The sequence below is a fragment of the Crocodylus porosus genome, unplaced genomic scaffold (genome assembly GCF_001723895.1).
Source record: "Crocodylus porosus isolate Cpor-Errol unplaced genomic scaffold, CroPor_comp1, whole genome shotgun sequence".
NCBI classification, from domain to species: Eukaryota; Metazoa; Chordata; order Crocodylia; family Crocodylidae; genus Crocodylus; species Crocodylus porosus.
Window position 1 is genome coordinate 73,064,158 of NW_017728949.1, and position 21,401 is coordinate 73,085,558.

Genomic DNA, 21,401 nt, shown 5'->3' on the forward strand with positions numbered 1-21,401 from the left:
CCCTTTCTGCCTCCGTGCTCTCAAGAAGGGAGTTTCCCATCTTATAAGTGTACTGCTGGTTACTACTGCCCAAGTGCAGCACCCTGCACTTGTCAGTATTGAAGCGCATCCTGTTTTTGCTAGCCCACCCCTGTAACCTATCCAAGTTTTGCTGTAGTCTTTCCCTCCCTACTAGCATGCTCACCTCACCCCACATTTTGGTATCATCAGCGAAGTTTTTCTTTTTGCCTTTTTTGCTGAGAACTCCCTCTGATGCTCCGGTCCATCTTATGTACCCACTCCTGGCAAACTAGGCCTTCTCTCACCATGTCCCCTTCTGGGACTTTAGTCGTTCTTTTTCCTGGGTGTCAGAGCTCATTGGCAGTTTCACCAGCTTATGTAGAATAGGGGAATACTAGCTAAGCAAACCTCCTTCCGTGAAGGGAATGAGCCAAAAAATGGAAACCATACTCCGCTGGGTTTCAGTTTTTCCTTGGTGTGGTATGCTTGTGGCAAGCCCAATGGGTCTCAGCTCTGCTGTGGTGTGGCATACAGCAAGCTCGCTTGGTCTCAGCTGTGTCCTGGTGTGGAATGCATGCAGCAAGCCCACTGGGTCACAGCTCTGTCCTGGTGTCAGTACTAAACCCAACCCAATCCCAATTCAGTGACACGTACATAAGATTTTGGCCCTTTATTAATTTATTTTTATATTCTTTTTTTTTCAGTCTTTTCTCTTTACTTCAATCTACTTCACCCTCTGTCTGTTTGCTTCAAACAGTTTTTATTTCAAGACTTTTCCCCTCCCAGCTGGGGCTCTGGCTGGTTCCTGCTGGCCGCAGAGCGAAGGGAGTCACAGCATCTTGAGTTACAAGCCACTCTCCCTGCTCCTCTCCTACCACACAGGAGTCCTGGCTCTTGCCCACAACCCTCCCAGCCAGGGCCTTGAGTGGTAAGTCATAGTAATGCAGGTCTGAGACTGCATTGAGCCTTAGCCTATGACTGCTCTGAAATTGTTTTAACTTTATGAAGCACAGCATTCCACAGCTTTAAAAATAGTTTTAAAGTAACCTGTAAGAGCACCTTTAGGCTGGCTATTCACATTTTGTACAATTACACTGAGGGCCTTGTTGCACATTAATTTTAGGCAGCTGCTTAAACCTTGGGTTTTCAACACGTTCACACCTGAAACAAGTTTTAAGGATGCTTTAGGCAATTTAAAGTTATGCCATTCCAGGGAGGTTTGTCTCTGATCTCACGTTCCATTACTATGTGGCCACTCCCCACAGATAAGCTTCCTAGCATACCAGGCTGCTACGTCCCCTTCCCCAGTCTCCTGTTGTGTGTGGACAAACTTTCCACCCCCTCTGGGGGTCGGTTCTGGCACTAAACCTACTTATCCTCCCCCCCAGGGATGTGAGCTTCCCACCCCCAGGAGTACAACATCATGCAAACAGTCTACAGAGCATATGCCAGCTAGCCAGGTCACAGGGCACAATGGATCCACAAGTGGGGTCTTGTGGGGGGGTGATGACAAGATAGGGGGGCGGATCAGGTCCCCATGAGCTTGGACACACTTCCTATGCCAGGGGAAGTAGTTCCCCCAAAAACACATTCCCTCACTGCTCCCACCTGCCAGCCACCCTGGGAAGCATGATCAGTGCTCCCCATGTTCCAATTCCCAGATCCCAATGTATTAAAACATGAAACCTTCTTTAATTTTCTTCTTTATTTCTTTGTAATTTTTTAAAAACTTTTTATTTTTCAGTGGCTAACTTCCTTCATTTCACACCCCCCAATTCCTCCCCCATTTCCCTTCCACCTCCCATTTCATTACCCATAACTATCTACCTCCAAGCTTCATGTTTCCATCCTTCCTGCCCTGCCCCAAACCCATCTCTCATGTCTCCTCACCTAAAGCAGGGATAGAAGTCTGTCCTTGCTCACCAGCCCTTTAGTAGCATTTCACAGCTATAGCTTGTAGTCAGGCTCCTGTTCACCAGCTCTCTAATGGCAAGTCACAGCTGTGCAGGTGGGGGACAGTCAAAGGGGGTTTTTAGCCTTAAGGTGTGACTGCTCCAAACTTTAGCTAGCACTAACATCAATCAACATTTGAACAGCTTAAAGTCCAACATGTAACAAGGCCTGGAGTCACTATTAGGGTGTCAGATAATATCCTTTTTTTCATTGACCAAATGGCTCCACACAAATAGAACCACACAGATGATACCCAGAATGACGAACACTGGTGCCATTTTATCTCTGATTGTTTCCTATCACATGCCCTGCCAACACCCAAGCCCCACCATTTGGCTGTGTGAATCTAGCCTGTGAGGGGACTTCATAATTCAGATCCAGCCTAGGGGGCCTGGGGTGATTTTGACACCCCTGAATTATGATATAATCCAGTCTGTTGTCTACAATAAGTATCAGTCCATATGACAAGGGGTATATATAGATATACATACATGCCAATAATAAATAGATGTTTTATATATATATAATATATATATATATTCTATTAATTGTTGTCCTTCAAAAATAAAGTATACACTTAAGTCCTAAAACATTTTTTGCTCCAAAACTAAGGTTTGCCATTACTTCCATATCCTTTTCATTCACAACACAGAGTTCATTTTATTAAAAACATAGGTGCTGATTTCCAGTCTTTTACATATTTTGATGCAATTGGGACACTTGGATGAATTTGAGCATTTCTTACTGAGATCTAAAGTTCCTGTGAGTATTAGTCCTTATTTAAAAAGGAAGCTGTAAGTATCATTAAAAAAAGACACAAATGTGTGTCTTGAATAATTTTGGCCATGTTACTACAATGCAAGCACACAAACAAAAGTGCAACTCTGTCTTGAGGAGAGATTCTTTAAAATGACCTCTTTAAAATGACCTTGAAAGAGAGTTCTGTGTATGTCATCTCTCAATGATTTCCCAGCCTATAAACTCAGGCTGGATACTTTTCTTCCCATGTGTCATCATCAGAAGTAAAAAAATTACATACCATTTTACATACCCTGTGGCACCTCTCCACACCAACTGCCTTTAAAAACTTTATTTGCAGTACTAAAGTAGTTCCAGCCAAATCCTAATATGGGCTGAAACTTGTTACAGACATACCAAATTGCCTCATAATTCATAAATTCTGATTAACAAGAGTTGCAATCTGATTGAAGATATTAATCCTGTGACTGCTCTATTCAAAAGCAGTCAAGACCGATGAAAGCACAGCTCACTAGATTTAGTCAGATGTATACATTATTTAGAAATCTATCGAGACACCAATCCCTCCAACATTCATTCAAGGGATTAAGGACAGTGTGAATAGTTCACTAAATGTATCATAATAGTCAAAACCATCCAAGTCTCCTTTAAGTCAGAAGTCACATTTCATAAATATCTTGAGAATGGATTGTCGCTTTTGCTCCTTGCTTAATTTAATGTGTTTGAAACAGCCTGGAAAGATTTACTGAATTCCTTTAAAAATACAGCATATTAAATTCTTTATCACCATAATATTATTGGGCATTATCCAATACTTTATAAAAATCACTGAGAACTTTATTAATATCTCTATTATGAGTAAATTGGCTCCCTGCTCGATTTTTAATTTCTGATGTTGGGCAGGGGATTTGATTTCCTCTTAGTAAATGTGCTAACATACTTCTGGCTGAATTCCCCCTTTTCATATATCTGATATTTGGCTAGTAGAAGTGATATATGAGCACTCTGTGATAATCGTTGCTCATAAGCTGATTTAACTGTCTTTAATTCAACTTCATTAGCCCCAGAGGGTTGGGTTTTTCTAAGATCTTTTCTTAGGATACAGTTTAGACTACAATTCTTTTTGCAGCTTGATCATTCCTTTTCTCTGTCTGGTCACTATGAATGAAATTATCGTCCCTCATCATGAATGCCTTAGAGGTTTCCCAAAGAGTTCTATGTGAATTCACCAAGCCCTGATTGGATTCCAAGCACAATGGCCATTTCTCTTTCACATACTCTGATCACAGAAACTTGTTTCCTGTTATAAAAGTGAACTCAATCTCCTTTTGTTTTGACCTGGAGGGGTAATATGGAGGGACAAATTCTGAGATTGGTATATTCCCAGTTGTACTGAGTCTAAAAGACTAACAAGGAAAAAATCAATTCAAGAGGAGGACATATGCACCCCCTATCTCCAAAGACCTATCAGCTCAAAATCAGCTTCCACTTGACTGACCAAACAGCCTAGGTTTTTTACTCACAGAGTGAATATATCCTGCCTCCAGTTATTCTGTTATATTAAAATCGATATGAGCAATTACTTTTTAAGAAAAAAATTATGATGATGATTGGAGTTCAGTATATTTTAGATTACTACCCCCTCCCACCCCCCCATCTCAACAGCTTAGTTAAAGTTTGTGTCAGTACTTGGATTATAAAATGATTTTGAGGGATTTAGACTTAGCTTACTGTTAAAATTTGCTGCTGGGCTGAAAGTCAGTTTAGCCATTTTTAAATAAGACAAGTTACAAAATGGGAAAAAAGGGTTCACTTCAAATGCTACTACGATGCAAACAATTCCACAATTCTGCTATAGTCTTGCTATAATGTAATTATATTTCTTTGGCCTTTGGACAAAGTAAAGCCTCAAAGCTATTTTATATGAAAAGTTTCTACTTTTGCAGAAACAACTCTTTTTAGGGGCTTTTCTTTGTTTGTTTGTATGCTTTGGGTTTTTTTAGTGAGCTCTGAGAGAAGGATACATTAATAATTTATAGCAATATTAATGTCACATATCCTTAATGATTAGAAAAAACACTTTTAACAAGTTAAAAAGAGCAAACAGAGCATACCCAGGTATGCAAAAGACTGAAATTATTGGACTATGAGACTACAATTACCTATGGTTGCACCTAGTGGTTAAGGCTAGAAGGGGGGACTTGGGTTCTAGGGTCTCCTTCACCATGAAGTTACCTGGATTCATATCTTCCACTTTCCAGGGCGCTATCATATTTATCAGATCATAAGATAAGCAGGTTTATGGCATTCTCTGCCTCTTCTGCTGGTGCTGACCCAATGGGAAATCAAGAATGAAAGACACTTGAGGCCAATAGGGGAGCCTGGATTTGTGGCTCAGTGAGAAGGGCAGCTTCCCAGAAGGAGACCCGGGTTCTGCTTCCATGCTACTTATGAATTTTGGCACTTAAAAAAAATAAAGCAAAAAATCATATCAATTTTTTCATTTGAATTTTGAGATGTTTTTGGCCAGCTCTACAGGATAGGCTCTCATGCTATTTCCAGAAATGCTAGTTGCATTCTAATCTTGATTGCAGAAATGGGCATGTTGAGATAAAATTCAAAATTTCAAGCTCTTAAAGTCCTGAATTCCTTCTAAAAATAGGCATATCTTTGGTAGAGGGTGGAGATAAATCTCTTTTTCTCTGATCTAGTTTCTCCTAATTTTCACCCCCAGTTTCTTCCTTATTCTTATTTTGCTTATCCTCCTCAATCCTGTAAAATATTAAGATGAAATAGCTAAGCATAGGTGAACTATATAAGGTCGTCCCTATACAGGTAAGTCATTGCAAAATAAATTAGGGTGTGAATTTGAAATGGAAAAGCTTTTCCACCTCAACTCCCACATGAATGCTTTAGCTTTTTCTCTGCTAAAAGTGCCTTTTGAGCTTTAGCTTAATCTACTTCCAAAGTGGAATTAAAATACTCATTATTGGTGCATAATAAAAATATATGAAGAGCTAGTACTCCCTAGTTATTCCAAGCTGTGCAGACCAGCCTCAAAGTTTTGCTGTTAATTGATGCCAAATATTCTGTAGTCATGGGTGTAAAAAGATGCAATCCTGACCAAAATAGTCAAAATAGTCTTTCATACTATCCTGAGTTTAGATAAAGTTGAATCAGAGAAGCTGTACTTTTACTACAAAAGTTTGTTTTGCTGATGTGCCACACTGAGGGAGCACACTAAGACTCCACCTTAGTGTGCACATTCAAATAACCTAGGAGAAAACTCCCCGGTTTGTCCTCCTAGTAGACAAATTTAACTAGAGTTGCATGTACAGACATTCAAATGGTGAGGTCCTGCAGAGTAGAGAGCTTGAAGTTTTGACACTGTGTGCTGTATGCTCCCTTAGTCTGCCTGGTGGTTTATGGCAGCAAGGTATAGACCAGCCCTGATTGACTGACCCAGACTGACCAGCTTGTGTTTCCCTGCAGCACAATATAAGGATTATGAAGGTGGCATGCTCTGCTCTCTACTGGAGCAGCAGAGTCCAGTGAGTGACATAGCATCTTCCTGGGTGGGGGAATGCTGGAGGACTATGTTCTCTTCTGAGACAAGCTGCCACAGCGTGTACATTCACTGTCCTAAGAGAAACTATCTTGGGAGTGATTTAAGGTGTGGGGCAAGGTGGACACACTTGAAGGGAGAGAGAGGCTGCAACTAGATTTAGACAAACTACAAAAGTGGGCAGATGAGAATAGGATGGGGTTCAACATAGACAAATGTAGGGTGCTGCACCTTGGGAGAAGGAATCCACAGCATAGATACAGGCTGGGGAGTTCCCCTTTTGAAAGCACAGAGGCAGAACAGGATCTTGGAGTCATTATTGACTTCAAGATGAACATGAGCCACCAATCCCAGACCACAGCCAGCAAGGGCAGCCATACCTTGTCATGCATCCAAAGGTGCATCTCAAGCCGGTCCAGAGAGGTGATACTCCCCCTCTATGCGACCTTGGTCAGGCTGCAGTTGGAGTACCGTGTCCAGTACTGGGCGCCGCACTTTAAAAAGGGTGTGGTGAGCCTGGAGAGAGTTCAGAGGAGGGCCACCCACTTGGTGAGAGGGCAGCAGGACAGGCCCTATGAGGAGAGGAACCTGTTCAGCCTCAGTAAGAGGAGGCTGAGGGGGGATCTGGTGGCTGCCTATAAACTCATCAGGGGAGATTAACAGCAAATAAGTAGAACCCTTTTCTCCCCAGCACCACCTGGGGTGACAAGGAACAATGTCAATAAGCTGATGGAGAATTAGGGTTCAGGTTAGAGATCAGAAGGCAATATTTTACAGTTAGGGTGGCCAAAATGTGAAACCAACTTCCCTGGGAAGTGGTCCTTGCCCTTACCTTGGGCAAATTCAAGAGGAAGTTGGATGATCACCTGGCTGTGGTCTTGTGAACCCAGCATTCATTCCTGCCTGTGGCAGGGGATCAGGCTAGGGGGTCTGTTCAGGTCCCTCCTGACCCTTGCTACTATGAAACTATGAAACCTTGGTTGTTCCTAGACTATTTTTCTTCTAGAGTGGGCATTTTTACTGTGTAATAAAAAGCCTGAACATCTGTACATTTCTGTTTTTTTCCCCCTGGGAAAGCAGCAACTGAACATCTGTACAAGTCCTTAGTATATACATATCTCCAGTTTGAAGACAGCATAAGAAGTTCTCATGCAACATTGTAATTTCACGACTAAAGGACAACCCTTTATCTCCTACACAGTAAAGTTTGAAAGTTTAATGTTTAATGTGACTAATTTTACACTGCATTGCTGTTGTACCTTTTTAAGTACACTCTCCTATGGATATCTAAAATAATTCCTTACAAAATGTAACACCAAAATGGTGCTTAGAAAGCTTTGTCCTGTATTGTAAAACTCAGGCTACATTTAAAGTGTTTGCCTCTTTTCTGTTTCAGTTCTGAATAGATTCTTTTTCTTTCTTTCTTTTTGCCCAAGAAGGGAAATGACCCTATGTTTCTTCAGGCTGTGAATTATAAATGAATAGCATGATCATCTGTTACTTAGACACAAAGGTTAAAGGAATTTTTTTGCATTTCTTCTGTGTTCTGTAACTGGATCTTCTTTTGATATCTAAACAGCACATATATTGTGATCATTATATCCCACTCTCTTGCATCATTAATGCAACTACAAATGAAATAACTCAAGTTATGAATGCCCAGTGCTTCACCCACAGATGAGAGAAAAGACTGAGCTAAATAAAAATACTTACTGAAGGGATTTTTCCCTAGTGTAAATATGCTTAAGAGAAATAGGAACAAATGAGAGAATGATGTTCCTTTGTAGCATTTCTTTTTCATTCTACAAATCTGTCTTTGCCTCCTGATTTATCAATTGAGATAATATTTTTGGGACAACTTTAGGGCCATGAAATTATGTTAAGAGTTCTTAATGGTATATATTATTTGTATCGTGAAATCAAACATGTAACAGTGGGCATTAATCTGAGGTATTAAACATTTAAAATGTAGATCTGAGCATACCTCAGAAGACTGCTAGAGACCCGCAAACATTCTTATCCTTCCCAAAACATTACAATTTGAGCTTTATTTGGGGGTGACAGAATGGACCAAAGTATGTTCCCTTTTTAAATAGATTAGTTTTAGACTTGAGAAAGAATTTAGATACAAGGAGGGTTCACTGATCATGCATCCCACACTATTGTTGTTCCAGGGCTGGGACTGCCAATTAGCTGATTTGTTATCTCAGCCCAAAGTCTGCACCAGAGCCTTGAACTGGCTCCAATGTAATCCCAGTCCGAGACTGTAAATCAGCTGATTGTCAGTCCCTGCCCAAGGACTGAACCAGTTCACTAGGCACCTGGCTTTCTACTTGCTAGTGCAGGGGGCTTGATGCCATACATGCCGAATTTCTTTGTAACTCTGAGGACATGATGATCATTTGACTTTGGGAGTTCATCTTCAAATGCATCAAATGCAACAAGAACCCTCACTAAGCAGCAGGATGGTTTTTGATGTGGAAGGTTAACAGTGGAGCTGGTAACTGTACTTACTCAAGACACTGAAGAGAGCTTTAAGGCTTGGGAGAAAGTCAAAGCTCTCCTGGTGGACCTCACTACTGAATATGAAACTGTCTGGCTCCATGGCCTCTACTACAAGCTCTTCCAAATGATACCTGACAAAATGATCATCAGCTTTATTATGTTTATGATTCAGAACTGCAATTTCAGTCTCATGAGCATCAATGGACAGGAAAGCCACCGTAGAAGTCTTAAGAAAGGTATCTCACAAGATTTGGTACTTTCTCCATTGCTTTTCAATGTGTACATTGTTGACCTGCCTGACACCCAGTCCAAGAAATATGGCTATACCAACTTGGCTCTCACCAAATAAAGCAAGCAATGGAAAGCCATTGAATCCACTTTGGCATCAGACATGAGCACCCTTGTTGACTACTTCCATAAATGGCATCTCCAGCTCAGGCTCACTGAACCAGTGGCAACAGCCTTCCACCTAAATAACAACTAAGCAAAGAAAGAAATAAAAGTCAAGATTGGCAACTGGACAGTTGAACATTGTTGCACTGTTACTTATTTAGGAGTCAAGATGGACTGGACCCTTATCTCCCACCAGCATGTGGAAGGGGTCCAAGCTATGGTTAACAGCAGAGGAGCTCTTATCCTTGCTGGCACCACCTGGGGTGCAAGTTTCCAAACACTTCACACCTCCACTTCAATACTTGTGTATGCTCCTGCTGAGTACTGTGCACCAGTATAGGGCTGGAGCACACATACTAAGTTAGTGGATTCCAGCCTTAACAGCATTCATGAGGACCATTACCAGATGCCTTATACCAACCCCTGGTAAATGCTTGCCAGGCCTCTCAGGCATTCTCCCTTCTGACATCTGGAGACAAGCTGCTACCCTGACACTAGGCCTCGAAGCTCAAGATCCAGACCACTATTGTGCCTAGTAGTCGCAAGCCAGAAAACCAACTACCACCTGAAGTCTTGGAACCTGTTCTCCACTAAGGCTAATAAGCTCATTAAATCTGCAGATGGTGTGTCACCTACAGCATGGACCTCTCATCAGTGGAGCAAGAAATATGCTACACAAGAACTTCAGCTAAAGAACTTCATCCCCAATACCAGCTTCTGCCCTTCAGGATGGCAGCTGCCCTACAGGGCCTGGACTGCTCTTAACCGTCTCAGAACAGGCATTGGACAATTTAAGTGCTCTCTTGGGGCCTCTGCAATGACACTGACTCCAGCTGTAATGCTCAGGCTCAGGTGGCTGACCACATCATCTATGAATGCCCTTACAGCCTTCCTTCAGAAGCCCAAGGTCTTATTGACATTGACCATTCTACCCATTGCTAGCTTTCTGGCCTTCGTGCTTCCAACATATGAATGTGGCAACTAGTGGTGACACATAGGGGGTGAACAGGGGTGCACATACACCCTCTGAGAACACTAGTGCACCCCCTGATAGCTAGCATTCCCCACTTAGGCAATGGGTGGGAGGGCAGGCAAGAGTGCTGGTGCCCCTGGGTGGCGGGGCAGGCAAGAGTGCTGGTGTCCCCCCTGAGAACACCGACCTGAGCTAGGGTGCCAGGAGAAGCACCACTGGCACTTCTGGGTCGGCACAATCAGACGGGCCCCTCCTCAGTTGGCATGATCAGCTATGGGGGAGACATCCCAGGTTGCTGACTGGCTGCTGGGGGGGGGGGCAAGTGCCCCCCTGACTCAGAAGGCATCAGTTGCCCATGGTGGCAACACTCTCTTCTTCATCATCATCATCATCAGTCCAGGGAGAGTCCAGGACTACTTGCATTGGCAATTAGTAATGACACAGTTTGGATTGGATTCCTAATCACAATATCATCCACCCTGCCTTGCACATATGGCATAGCAGAAGGCTTGATTATTGGGACTGGGGAACAGATCCTATTGCACCATTAAGTGAACATGTGCCAGGGCCCTGTCAGCACTGGATTTATGATCCAGAAACCTTGTTCTGGGCAGACCCAAATGCTCAGACTAACCACAATATTTTCATTTGATAATAGGCTAATTTTACTGATACACAGTGATAGCAGATAAGAATAATGTAGGCAAAATAACCCACCTCAATATCTACTATATCCCACCTCAATTCTATATCTACTATATCTTTAGTCCTAGGGTTGTCACAGAGGGAAGGTACATTTAGTCAGCATGCAAGCTTCACCCTGTGGTTCTCTCTTTAATGTCAGATGTCATAAGCCTGGAGATGGAAGGCCAAGACCCACCCTTCTTCCAGTCGGGTGGGTGAGATAGGCTGGTGGTGTGGCCTCTGTTCATGGTGGCTTTGGGTTTCCCTCTCAGGGACCCTTTGCCACTCTGAAATCCTTCCTTTTTTATTCTTTCTCCCCTCTAATATCTCTTCATCCTGGGCATTATTGACTGGTTTTCCTATAGTTGTTATACTGTCTACATTCTGTTCTGTCAGCATATTCCTTTGTTTCCAGCAAATCCATCACATGCACACATCTTAATTTAGTTATTTTACCAATATCTTAATTTGGCCTGTCCACCAAAACCAGAAGTTCCAAGGACTCTACAGTTGGGCACTGTGACCTAACACCACCCTATCTCATATTACAGAACAGTGTGGTACGTTTGTTCAGTTTCCTGGCCTTTGTGTCTGCTGGCTTCAGACGCAGCGGGCCTTGAAGGAAGCTTTGTCACAGAGAGGGTTTTAGAAACCATTTAACCCTTGCCATTACCCTGAACCATTATTCTAATGTATATCTACTTTACCTACAAGCCAATTCCTAAAAGCAGATCTTTAAATATAATTTTCTAGCCATCAGGTCCTAAAAACAGTACATAAACACAATGTCAAAGCAAGCTTAAAAAAACACAGTTCTATGTTCCTCTTTCTGGGATGCCCTTTTAGCACCTATCTTGATCATGTGTTTTATTATAAAATATTTCTAATTGTATTATATTAAAACTTGAAAAGTCTTAAAGATGGACAGTCCTGTATGTTCAAGTAACGATCCAGGCAAACTCCATTTTCAGCAGAGCTTATTAAAAACATGTTAATAGAACTAATTCATCTAATCTGAGCACCCTTTTCTAACCTAGTTTGCAAAATAGACATGCACACTCTATAATAGCTGTTCTCCCAGCACATTTTCATTCTGAAAATCTGGTTAGGGAAAGTGTTTTATAAGTACAAGGTTATCTTTTTTTTTTCCTTTTCTGTTTCACCGTTTTTTTCCAGAATCCTGGATCCAGTTTAAAAATAAACGTTACAGGTAAATAACTCAGACTTTCCAAACAAGAATATTTCAGGTGTCTAATCTACTTCTTAACATTCACTTTGCAGGCAGAACAGCAATTATTTAATAACAACTTTGATTACAGCATCTTACTCTGCAGTTTTAGTCCATATTATTTTTACCACACATTTACAAACTATTATATTTAGGGTTTAACACCTCAACTATTTCTCATCATGTCAAACTAAAATTTGGCACAATCAGTGACATCCCTGATTTCAAATTTTTCATGGATTATTATATACTGCAAGCTATTTATTTTTGAAGATTTTTTTAAATTCCACCACTTTGAAACCTCTGTCATATTATTGACATATCATATGTCAAATAATATGACATCCACAAAGACCATTGGATTGGTGATGGCATATAGGATCCGAGCCACCTCTAATGTAATAATACTCTCAAAATGGAAAAACCACAAAATCAATTTTACTGATTTTTAAAACCACATTTTTGTGAAGTTCTAAAATTTCAGTTTCCAAGATCAAGATCAAGTTGTGTTCAACGCAGGAAGAAATTGTGTTCTAAGGCAGTTTCACAGTCTCATAGAATCCAGTTATTCAGGTATAATTCCAATTAGCTTCTCATCTGAACTAAAACCTGAAGTCTGGTCCTTCAGCCCTTCATTATTCCTTGCTTGGGGAGCATTCTTGTTGACTGCTATTGCTAGAATAAAGACTTCAGGATGTGGTACACAGTGAGAAATCTTTTAAGTGTGTTTTTTCTTTTTCACACAGCATTACTCTTGGTAGTATACTTCACACTGAATGTACTACACTAAGCCTGTTGGAACATACAGAATATCACCCCATTGATTTCAATGTGATATTTTAATGATAATATGAAGTAAAAATGTGTTTTATTGTAAAATACTTTGTTGAAAGATGCTATAAAGTGCATATAAAATGCTTGTTGATATATCCATTATAATTCAAAGCATTAGTCTGAGTAGTAGGTAGTAGATATGTTATGATTTGTTGAAATATATTATGTTTGACTGAACAACATGTCACTGAAGCAAACAGGTGGATCACCAGTCATTTCCCTGGGATTTCAAATAGGAAAAAGTATTACTCAGCAACACAGTATTTCACACTTCCACTGTATATAATATCATTAGATGCGAGTCAGCAACCTTTGTGCAAGAGTAAAACATAAAATCTATGTTGTTATCCAAATTAGATAGTAAAGTACTTTATCTGACACTGTACATAGTTCATATAACATTCTTTATATGCAGGGTTACAAATCAGTCTAGCCGCAAGTAATTTATTACTTTGCAATCTGGCTGTTGTAAGGGGAAGCATGTCACTTGGCTTGTCCAAGAGTATGGCAGAGTAGAATTTTTTTTCATAAGAGTTCTTTGGTTGCTCCAGCTGGAAATTTGCTTTAACAGCTTCTGTTATGCTAGTTAGTGTAAAGAAAAGGAAGCCAATGATAACAAAGCCTGGGGAAAAGTACTGGGTTCACAGTGCCTGCTTGGCCCAACATATATGAAAGTCATTCAGGAATTATCTTACTCCACCCAGTTCCTTGCATGGCCACATCAGTCAGGTTTATGGCAAGTACCGGCTACAAAATATTTTCTACTACACTTAAAAACCTTTAATTCTGGTGTTTTCACATGTTATTTAATTTTTGCAAAATCATCACTTTGGAAAAGATTCATAAATTGTTTTCATATTTTTGCCTTAAAAAGTTTAATGACCTCATTTAGATTAAAAACAAAAATCCTAGTTTTAAGTAACAAACAGTCTTATAATCTGATATTTTATTCCCAGTGTAACACAGTAATGGAAAGATGAAGCAAGACTCTTTTACCTATCTTTTGTTTATTGTTCATATCTTTGCTTTTGTGGTATTAAGTCAAATTTATAACATCCTCCATGTTTATCAAAGGAGACTTCAGTTTGTGCTTTTAATATTTGGAATAAAAACACTGGAAATTTTTCAGTTTTATTTTCAATATGTAAACTGAATTAAAAACGAAGAGATTAATTGCTTTAAAACTATCAGCTACCATTTAGTCATTAAAAAGAAATGTACAAATATGTAAGTTCCCAATACCAAATCACATAACTTATTGTATTTTCTATACAATTTGATTAGTATTTCAGAAGTTACTTATTCATGTCAGAATTAAATGTTATGTTGCATAATTGTGTGTTTTTCCCCCCATTTTTTTTCAACAATTTAGGCTGGTAGGCTGGTGGGGCCATGACTACAAAACTCGGTTTCTCATGGAAAACAGTATGTATATTTCTATTTTGAGCTATGTACCTAGATTTTCACCAGTTATTTCAATGGAAAAGATTTCGCTTACTGGTGTTATACATGCTACACCGAACTCATTCCAGATGCATACTGCAGCTTCACTGAAGGGAGTAAAGTAACCACTAGAATTACTATGATGTATTTTCTTGTTTGCCTGGCTATTTGCTTCAGGATATTGTGGACAACTATACACAGCAAAAAAAGGCCATGAAATAGATGTGAAATATGGGGAAAAGTTACAAACACACCTACGTGACTATGCTGATAGTAGGGTGAGCATAACTCCCAATTTGGCTGGAACAGTCCCGGATTTCATAAACCATCCCTGCCAGTTGGCTAAAATTGAAGCAAAAATCCCAGATTGGCGGCTCCACCCCACCTGTACATGCCTGGCCCAGCTTCTCCTGAGCAACGGCTGGGGGGTGGGTGGAGAGTTGGGCTGAGCACTATTCCTCCTGCCTGCAGCAGGGATCGGCCAGTATGAGGTGGGCCAGAGAAGGAGGCTGGGGCTCAGGTACCTGCACCGGGTGATCTAGGATGGCTGCTGCCAAGGCCGAGGCTGTGTATGGTGGCCCTGGGAAGCTGCCAGTGGTGATGGGGAGGCATTGGCTGGTGGAGCCTAGCGGGTGCGACAGAGGGGCTACTTTCAGCTGGGTCCAGCCTCTGGAGGTGGGGATGCAGCTTGGCCATAGGCTTCTGCACTGTCCCACCCCACCCTGCCCCGTCATCAGGGCTTCTGGGAGCTGCAAGTTCAGAGTGTGTGTGTGAGTGTGAGTGTGTGCACAGGTTTGGGGGGAAGGGGTGTGCACATGTGAGATTGGGGACTGTGTGTGTGTATGGTGACCCCCATCCCAGATTTCCTTCAAAATTATATACTCACCCTACTTATAAGTCTCAAAAAGCTAGAGTTTTTATGTTGAGCAGAAGTGTAATTCATGAGAAACAAAATGAATACAGCTAGCAGAATCTGATTTTAGGTAAAAGCTTTACTGGTTTTGCTTGACTAACTCTTCTTCCCTAGATATCGGTGAGATGTAAGAGAAAACAAAACAAAAGTCTTTGAGATATTACAAAAGTTCTAAGCAAAATAGAAAGATAGATTGGACTTGTCTTGTTGGAGCATAAGGCATGAGTCATCCTCTAATACATATTAAAACAAGAAAAACTAAGTTTATCCCTTCCTTAATATTTTCTCTATTCCCTGGCCCCAGCTCTCATATAGTGAGAGACAGTCATTAAGTAGGGGCAGTTCAGAGGTGGAAGCCCGGCAGTAAGAATGAAATTAGGAAGTCCTTACAATAAATAAAAAGTGTTTCCTCTCATCCACAAGATCTTGCTTTTGCCCTGAAAAGATGCACAATGTCAGTGTTTCAAAGGATGCACTCTTAGACTGATGTAATGACATTTCAGAGCCTAAAGCAGTGATAGTCAACATCTGGCTTGCCGTTCAGATGCTCCCAAAAGTTCTATAATATGAATTGAAGCACTTCTCAACTTTAATGAAGATGAGCAGCTCATTGATACTACATTTCTTTTGTACATATTCCTTTGCTGATTGAAGTGGACTCTGCTTAGCTCAGATGGAGCACTGCATAGCACAGTTTGCAGTCTCCATATGTTTACTGCTTCCTGTTAATATGGCATGGTACTCTTTCTTCATTTGCTTTAGTTTTGCAGTGAAGTAGCACACTGACTTTCAGTGAAGATATTCCTAGTTCATGGCAGTGAGATAAACTATTCTGGCTTAAGAATAGCTATAGTAATTTTAATTTATAATTGGATAATTTTGGGCATTTCCAATCCAAAGAATGAAAAATATTAACTGTTCATAAACATGTTTCACATTAATGTTCAAATCCTGAGATGCCAGTAACTTTAATAAAAGTTTGGATTTGAGGAAGGACTTCAAAATGATCTTTTTTTTAAATGAAACTAATCAAAGTTATTCATTTTCCAGAATTACAGCTAAGTCCAGGAATCAATGGATTTCGTCTATCAAATCCTCCAATTTTATTAGTTTGCTCTCTACATGCAAGTTTAGAGGTAAGTGATTATATTTTTCATGACTCTAAATGAAATCTGCACAAAATATTGAGTGATTTCCCAATTTCTCATCATCACTGTGTCTTGCAAAATATAAATATAAAATTAGGAACACTTCCTGGTGACTTCTCTCAAATTTTCTGGTTGGGTTCAGTGTGTTTGGATTCATTTGAATGCAAAAACAGGATTACATTTATCTAGCTCAGGAGCCTCTCCTTTAGGTTTTTAATGGAAATTGTAGCCAAATCTATAATCTTCACTGGAGTTTCTCCAGGTTTACATCAGTGTAACTGACGGGCACTGAGTCAATGCACAATTTCAATTTGAAGATGTGAGGAAGTTCCACAGAGTTCCTTCCTATAGTTTCTTAATTCACTTATCAGGAGAGCAGAGTGGGAGAAGCACAGTCTGACCACTCAAAAAGTAGGTGTTTGCACCTGGTACTGATCGCTCTTATTCTTGGCAGCACATCTACCCCCAGAAGGTGGCCTTGGGGTCTTCCTGAAAATGAAACCACTGGGCTGAGAGACAGAGTGGAGGTGGAAAGGGAATATGTCTTGGCACTAAATTAGTTTTCTAGGGGAATACGTGGAAAGATGGTATTTCCCTGGCCCAGGCAGTGTGAACTTTCCTCATGCATGAAATCCTGGGTCATGTTTGGCCATGGGAAATTATATTATTGCCAAAGGTATCTAATCCCATCTTTGTATAGAAAGGGCATGATTCATATACAGATATTCCTATGATCAAGCTTTGAGAAGAGCATTCAGCCCACTTTGGAAAATGTACAGAAACCCCTTAGATGTGCTTTGTAATGGCACAGTCACATCTGCAGACAGAGCCGTGACTCTGTGATGGCTCAAATTTACTCCTACACTCGTAAGTTGTGTAAAGTATTCAGGAAGCCTTTGTAGATGAAAATAATAGCTTTATATTGCTTTCTGTTTGCTGCAGTACTGACAGTCTTCAGAAGCTACTTTTAACACCTGGACTTAAAACAGACTTGGCTAGCAAGGTTCTGTCACCTGTCACCTGAATGGAGCATAATTTTTAAAAAGATTTCAGAAACCTTTTTATTAGCCCTAGCCTTAATGGTAAAGGCAATGGTGGAATAAAAAGAACTCTCACACACCATCTTTTCACCTACTTTCTTTATGTAAAAAATAATAATACCTTAGACCTATAAAGTAGACAAAGTCAGAAAATCACCACCTGCATTCTCTCCAGCATTACATGCTATACTGAAGGGCTGCAAAAGGGCACAGCAATGATTCTTTTTTCCATCTGACAATTTATTTTGCTAGTCCTTTAGCATTCAGTATATTTTTAAACTTTATGTGACCTTAGAGATAAGCTAAAAACTATTTCGCTATGACCCAGACTGTCGGTGCTTCAGTTTGTGTGGGTTGATGTCATTTAGCCCACTGCAGGGAGCCTCAAACAATGAGAGCTGATCAGTTTCCATTGACTCCCCTTTTCATGCCTACATTACCCTTTGGCACAATCAGGACTTCCCAGTGATAATTGCTCTTATACAGTGGGAAACAGAATAGTTTTCATGTCTGGCAAAAGATGGCTTGTGAAATTGTATGCCATCTTCCACCAGGACACAATAAGCAGAAGGCAGTGTTTCCAATGGAAACGATGAAGATTTCAAGTGTTAATGCAGCTATTCCTCAGTAAGGTTTAAAGTAACTGTCATGGCACTAGCAATTTTTTTAATGGAGAAGCTGGGAGAGCTCCATGGTCACATTAAAAAAGTCTTTTTACAAAACTCCACCCAGGGAAGAGGGAAGGAGGAGCAAGTATTCCTTCCATCAAGCCTAAATAAACAGGCTTACACAGGCAACCTATGAACAGGATCCAAGCATCCTTCCAGCCCCTGTAAAATGTAATAGCTCTGTAATATGTCAGGTCTTGTAGGTACAAACAGGAAATGACCCCCTGGTCACTCCTGCCTCCTTCACATTCCACCTCTGATACTATAAGGTCTCTTCATGAGCAGCCACATCCTGCAGATTTCTATTCCTACTATGGTAGCATTCCCGTAACAGCACTGGAATCATATTTAGGTGTGTACAATGGATATTTGCAAGCAAAGGAGCACTTTCAGAGTATTACCTAAGTCCCTGCTCTACTGGGTTCAGGCTACAACCCAGTATCTGCTCCTATGCAGAGCAGCATCACACCATATAGGGTATTTTCTTCTTCTTGGCCATATGTATCTCCATCCATTAGCTGCCAAGGGCCAGGCTTCAAAAGCAGAGATGGAGCTGGCACTAGAAAAAGCCTAATTTGTAACTTGGCAGGTAGAGCTCTGTGCTTGGAAATCAAAGAGCTTTAAGCCAGTAGCTCCATCTCAGTGGGCATGTCTACGTGAGATGCTACAGAGCAGTAGCAACGAGCTGCTGTGCCGTAACTCGTTGCTACAGTGCCATAGCGTGACCAGGCATGAACCGTGACAGTGACGCTACCATGAGGAGATGGGGCTGTGCAGTAATGCTGGTTACTATGCAGTCATTTAGCACTTGGTTAAACAAGTAATAAATGACTGCACAGTAACAACTGAGCAGTCTGCCACATGTGTAGATGAGCCCAGTAAGGAGGCCCTAGAACCTGTGTCTTCCTTTTCCTGGACAAGTGCTTAAAACACATTAATTACTGTTTTCAAATTTCCCTTCCAGAAAGCAAGTATAATTGCCTCATCATGTGGGCACACATTTCATTAAAGGGTCTCAGCCATGCTGAGATTTTGTAGCTACAGCCAATGGGAAGCTTAGCCAACTAGAATTTAGGGGCCAGAATCTCTTTTGCAGGGAAAGTCAGGTGCTTTGATGTTTATTCTCTAGCATCTGTCCTTCCAGCTGATGTGGAAGATTTTCCCAAGATATTACCGACGGTAATATTCTAACGCTTTCAGGTGTGCCTGCCTGGCCAGGTTTCACACCCATACAGCAGGGTACGGGTGACAACAGCCTGGTAAACGAGAAGTTTGGTTTGGGTCCTGATGTCATGGTAATCCAAGACACAGTTTTGAAGACATCCACAGACAGCACTGCCATATTTTATCTGGTGCAGAATATCGTCATTTATGTTTACTTTTAGGGATAAAGTAAGCACAGATGACGATCCACAAATTTTGAATGCTTAGAAATAGCAAACCCACTAATGCTTTCACAGTCCTGGACCAGCAGCACCCTTTTATAATACAGTTGACTTATTGGTCCTGCAGTATTTATGTACATTTTAATATATACAAACCAGATAACTTCTCTTCTAATTGCCAGTTTGTTTGTGTAGATTCTTGTGTGCACATGTGAATATGTTCATACCTATTATAATAGTAAGTAGGGAAGCGTTTTCCATCTGGTAATTATAACATATATAGTGTTCTTGCATTTTCAAAGTACTGTTGTGTAATCTGTGTTGCACTGAGTAGCACTGGTATTACCCATACTGTAGGGAGAGCTGCCGCTCAGTATGAGTAAGTGTTGCAGTATCTCAGAATATTGTGGCTCTTCAAATTATGAACGTTATTGGAAAGGTCAGAAATGGTCTCATCTTTCTTTGAAAGGTTTCTTTTTTGTTGGTTTTGTTTTCAACAGCAGTAATTGCATTTTCTTCCTAATTATATTGTTTTCTTGTAGGTTTTTGCTCAAACTACAATGAAAGTACTGAGAAGGAAATCTATTCTTCTTACTGGTTACTTAGAATACCTGATAAAGCATCACTACAGTAAGGACAAAGCAAATCCAGAGAAACCTTCTGTAAAAATTATTACACCACCTCAGATTGAGGAAAGGGGATGTCAGCTCACTCTAGCTTTTTCTGTTCCAATCAAATCTGTATTTACAGAGCTGAATAAGAGAGGAGTAGCGGTGAGTAAATCATTGTCCATATCACTTGTTTTTCTGTGCCATCTTTTATGAATTTACTGCACCAAAATAACTTTGTTATTATTCCTATAGAGTCCCATCAATTCAGGCTTATGGAAGACTCCACTTAACTTCAGTAAGCTTTGGATGAGACCCACAGATGATAAATTTATCATTTATGACACGAAGGAATTTTTTAATACTCAGGTTACAGAAATACAATCTTTCCATGCTAAGTTGAAACTGAATTTTTGGAGATCCAGAAATATTTGTATAATGTCCTACCTCAGTCATTCCCACGAATATTCTTCATTCTTTACATAGCTGCTTTTCTTTACTCACATAAGGACTAGTAAGAGATTATATGAAAAACAGAAAGTGCCAAGATTCAGTCCAAAAAATCCTGTTCTGTTGATATTTCTGGTCTGATTTAGTTAACTGAAGACACATAGCTAATTTAGGTAAAGATTTTAGATTTGTATACACTGAATTAATGGAATAATAAAAAGCACTTATGTAGCTGTTCATCCTGATTTCTGAACATAACAAGTGGACACTATTTTCCCGTTGTGTAGATAACCCGTTAGACTATATTCAGTCAGGATCATTTTTGCCTTTGTGTTCTCTTCAGCACAGCTTTATTACCAGCGGCAGTGCCTAGAGGATTAAATAGTAGAGGTTTAATGTGTGTGTGTGGCTGAATCTCTGAATCCGAATCTAATCAGGAGACCCTTTAATGTCTCTGAATCGAATTGGAACCCTTCAAATTGATTTGAAAAGATTCAGGAAGATCTGATTATTCAGACATAGACACTAGGGGTGTGCAAAACAGGCCGTATTCGATTCAGATTTGGCCAGAATTGTGGACAGTGATTTGATTAGTTGATTGGGATCACTGTCCCTTGATTCGATTCGGCCAAATCCCAGAGATGTGGGCACGTGCCTGCGGTTTCTCAGGCCAGGAACCAGGGGTGCTAGAGCCAGCCCCGGGCTGCAGGGAAGCTGTGCTGGGGGGCATGGCCAACCCAGGCTGAACTGGCCAGAGAGGGGTTTAATTCCCCTTCCCCCTGCCACGGGCAGGGACCTGAGCTGGGTCTGCCTGCACTCCCACCTCGCTGCTGCAGCAGGGGGGCACCATGG

The 21,401-nt window shown here is 40.7% G+C and overlaps 1 protein-coding gene across 3 annotated transcripts in view; it reads left to right on the top strand.

Moving 5' to 3' along the window:
• KYNU (kynureninase) overlaps window positions 1–21,401 on the top strand; it is a 112,466-nt gene that overhangs the window by 89,579 nt on the left and 1,486 nt on the right. For all 3 annotated transcript variants that reach the window (XM_019554204.1, XM_019554203.1, XM_019554202.1), the window contains 3 exons: window positions 14,267–14,319; window positions 16,301–16,386; window positions 20,034–20,264. In XM_019554204.1, the coding sequence (XP_019409749.1) occupies window positions 14,267–14,319; window positions 16,301–16,386; window positions 20,034–20,264 (370 nt within the window). The remainder of the gene's footprint in view (window positions 1–14,266; window positions 14,320–16,300; window positions 16,387–20,033; window positions 20,265–21,401) is intronic.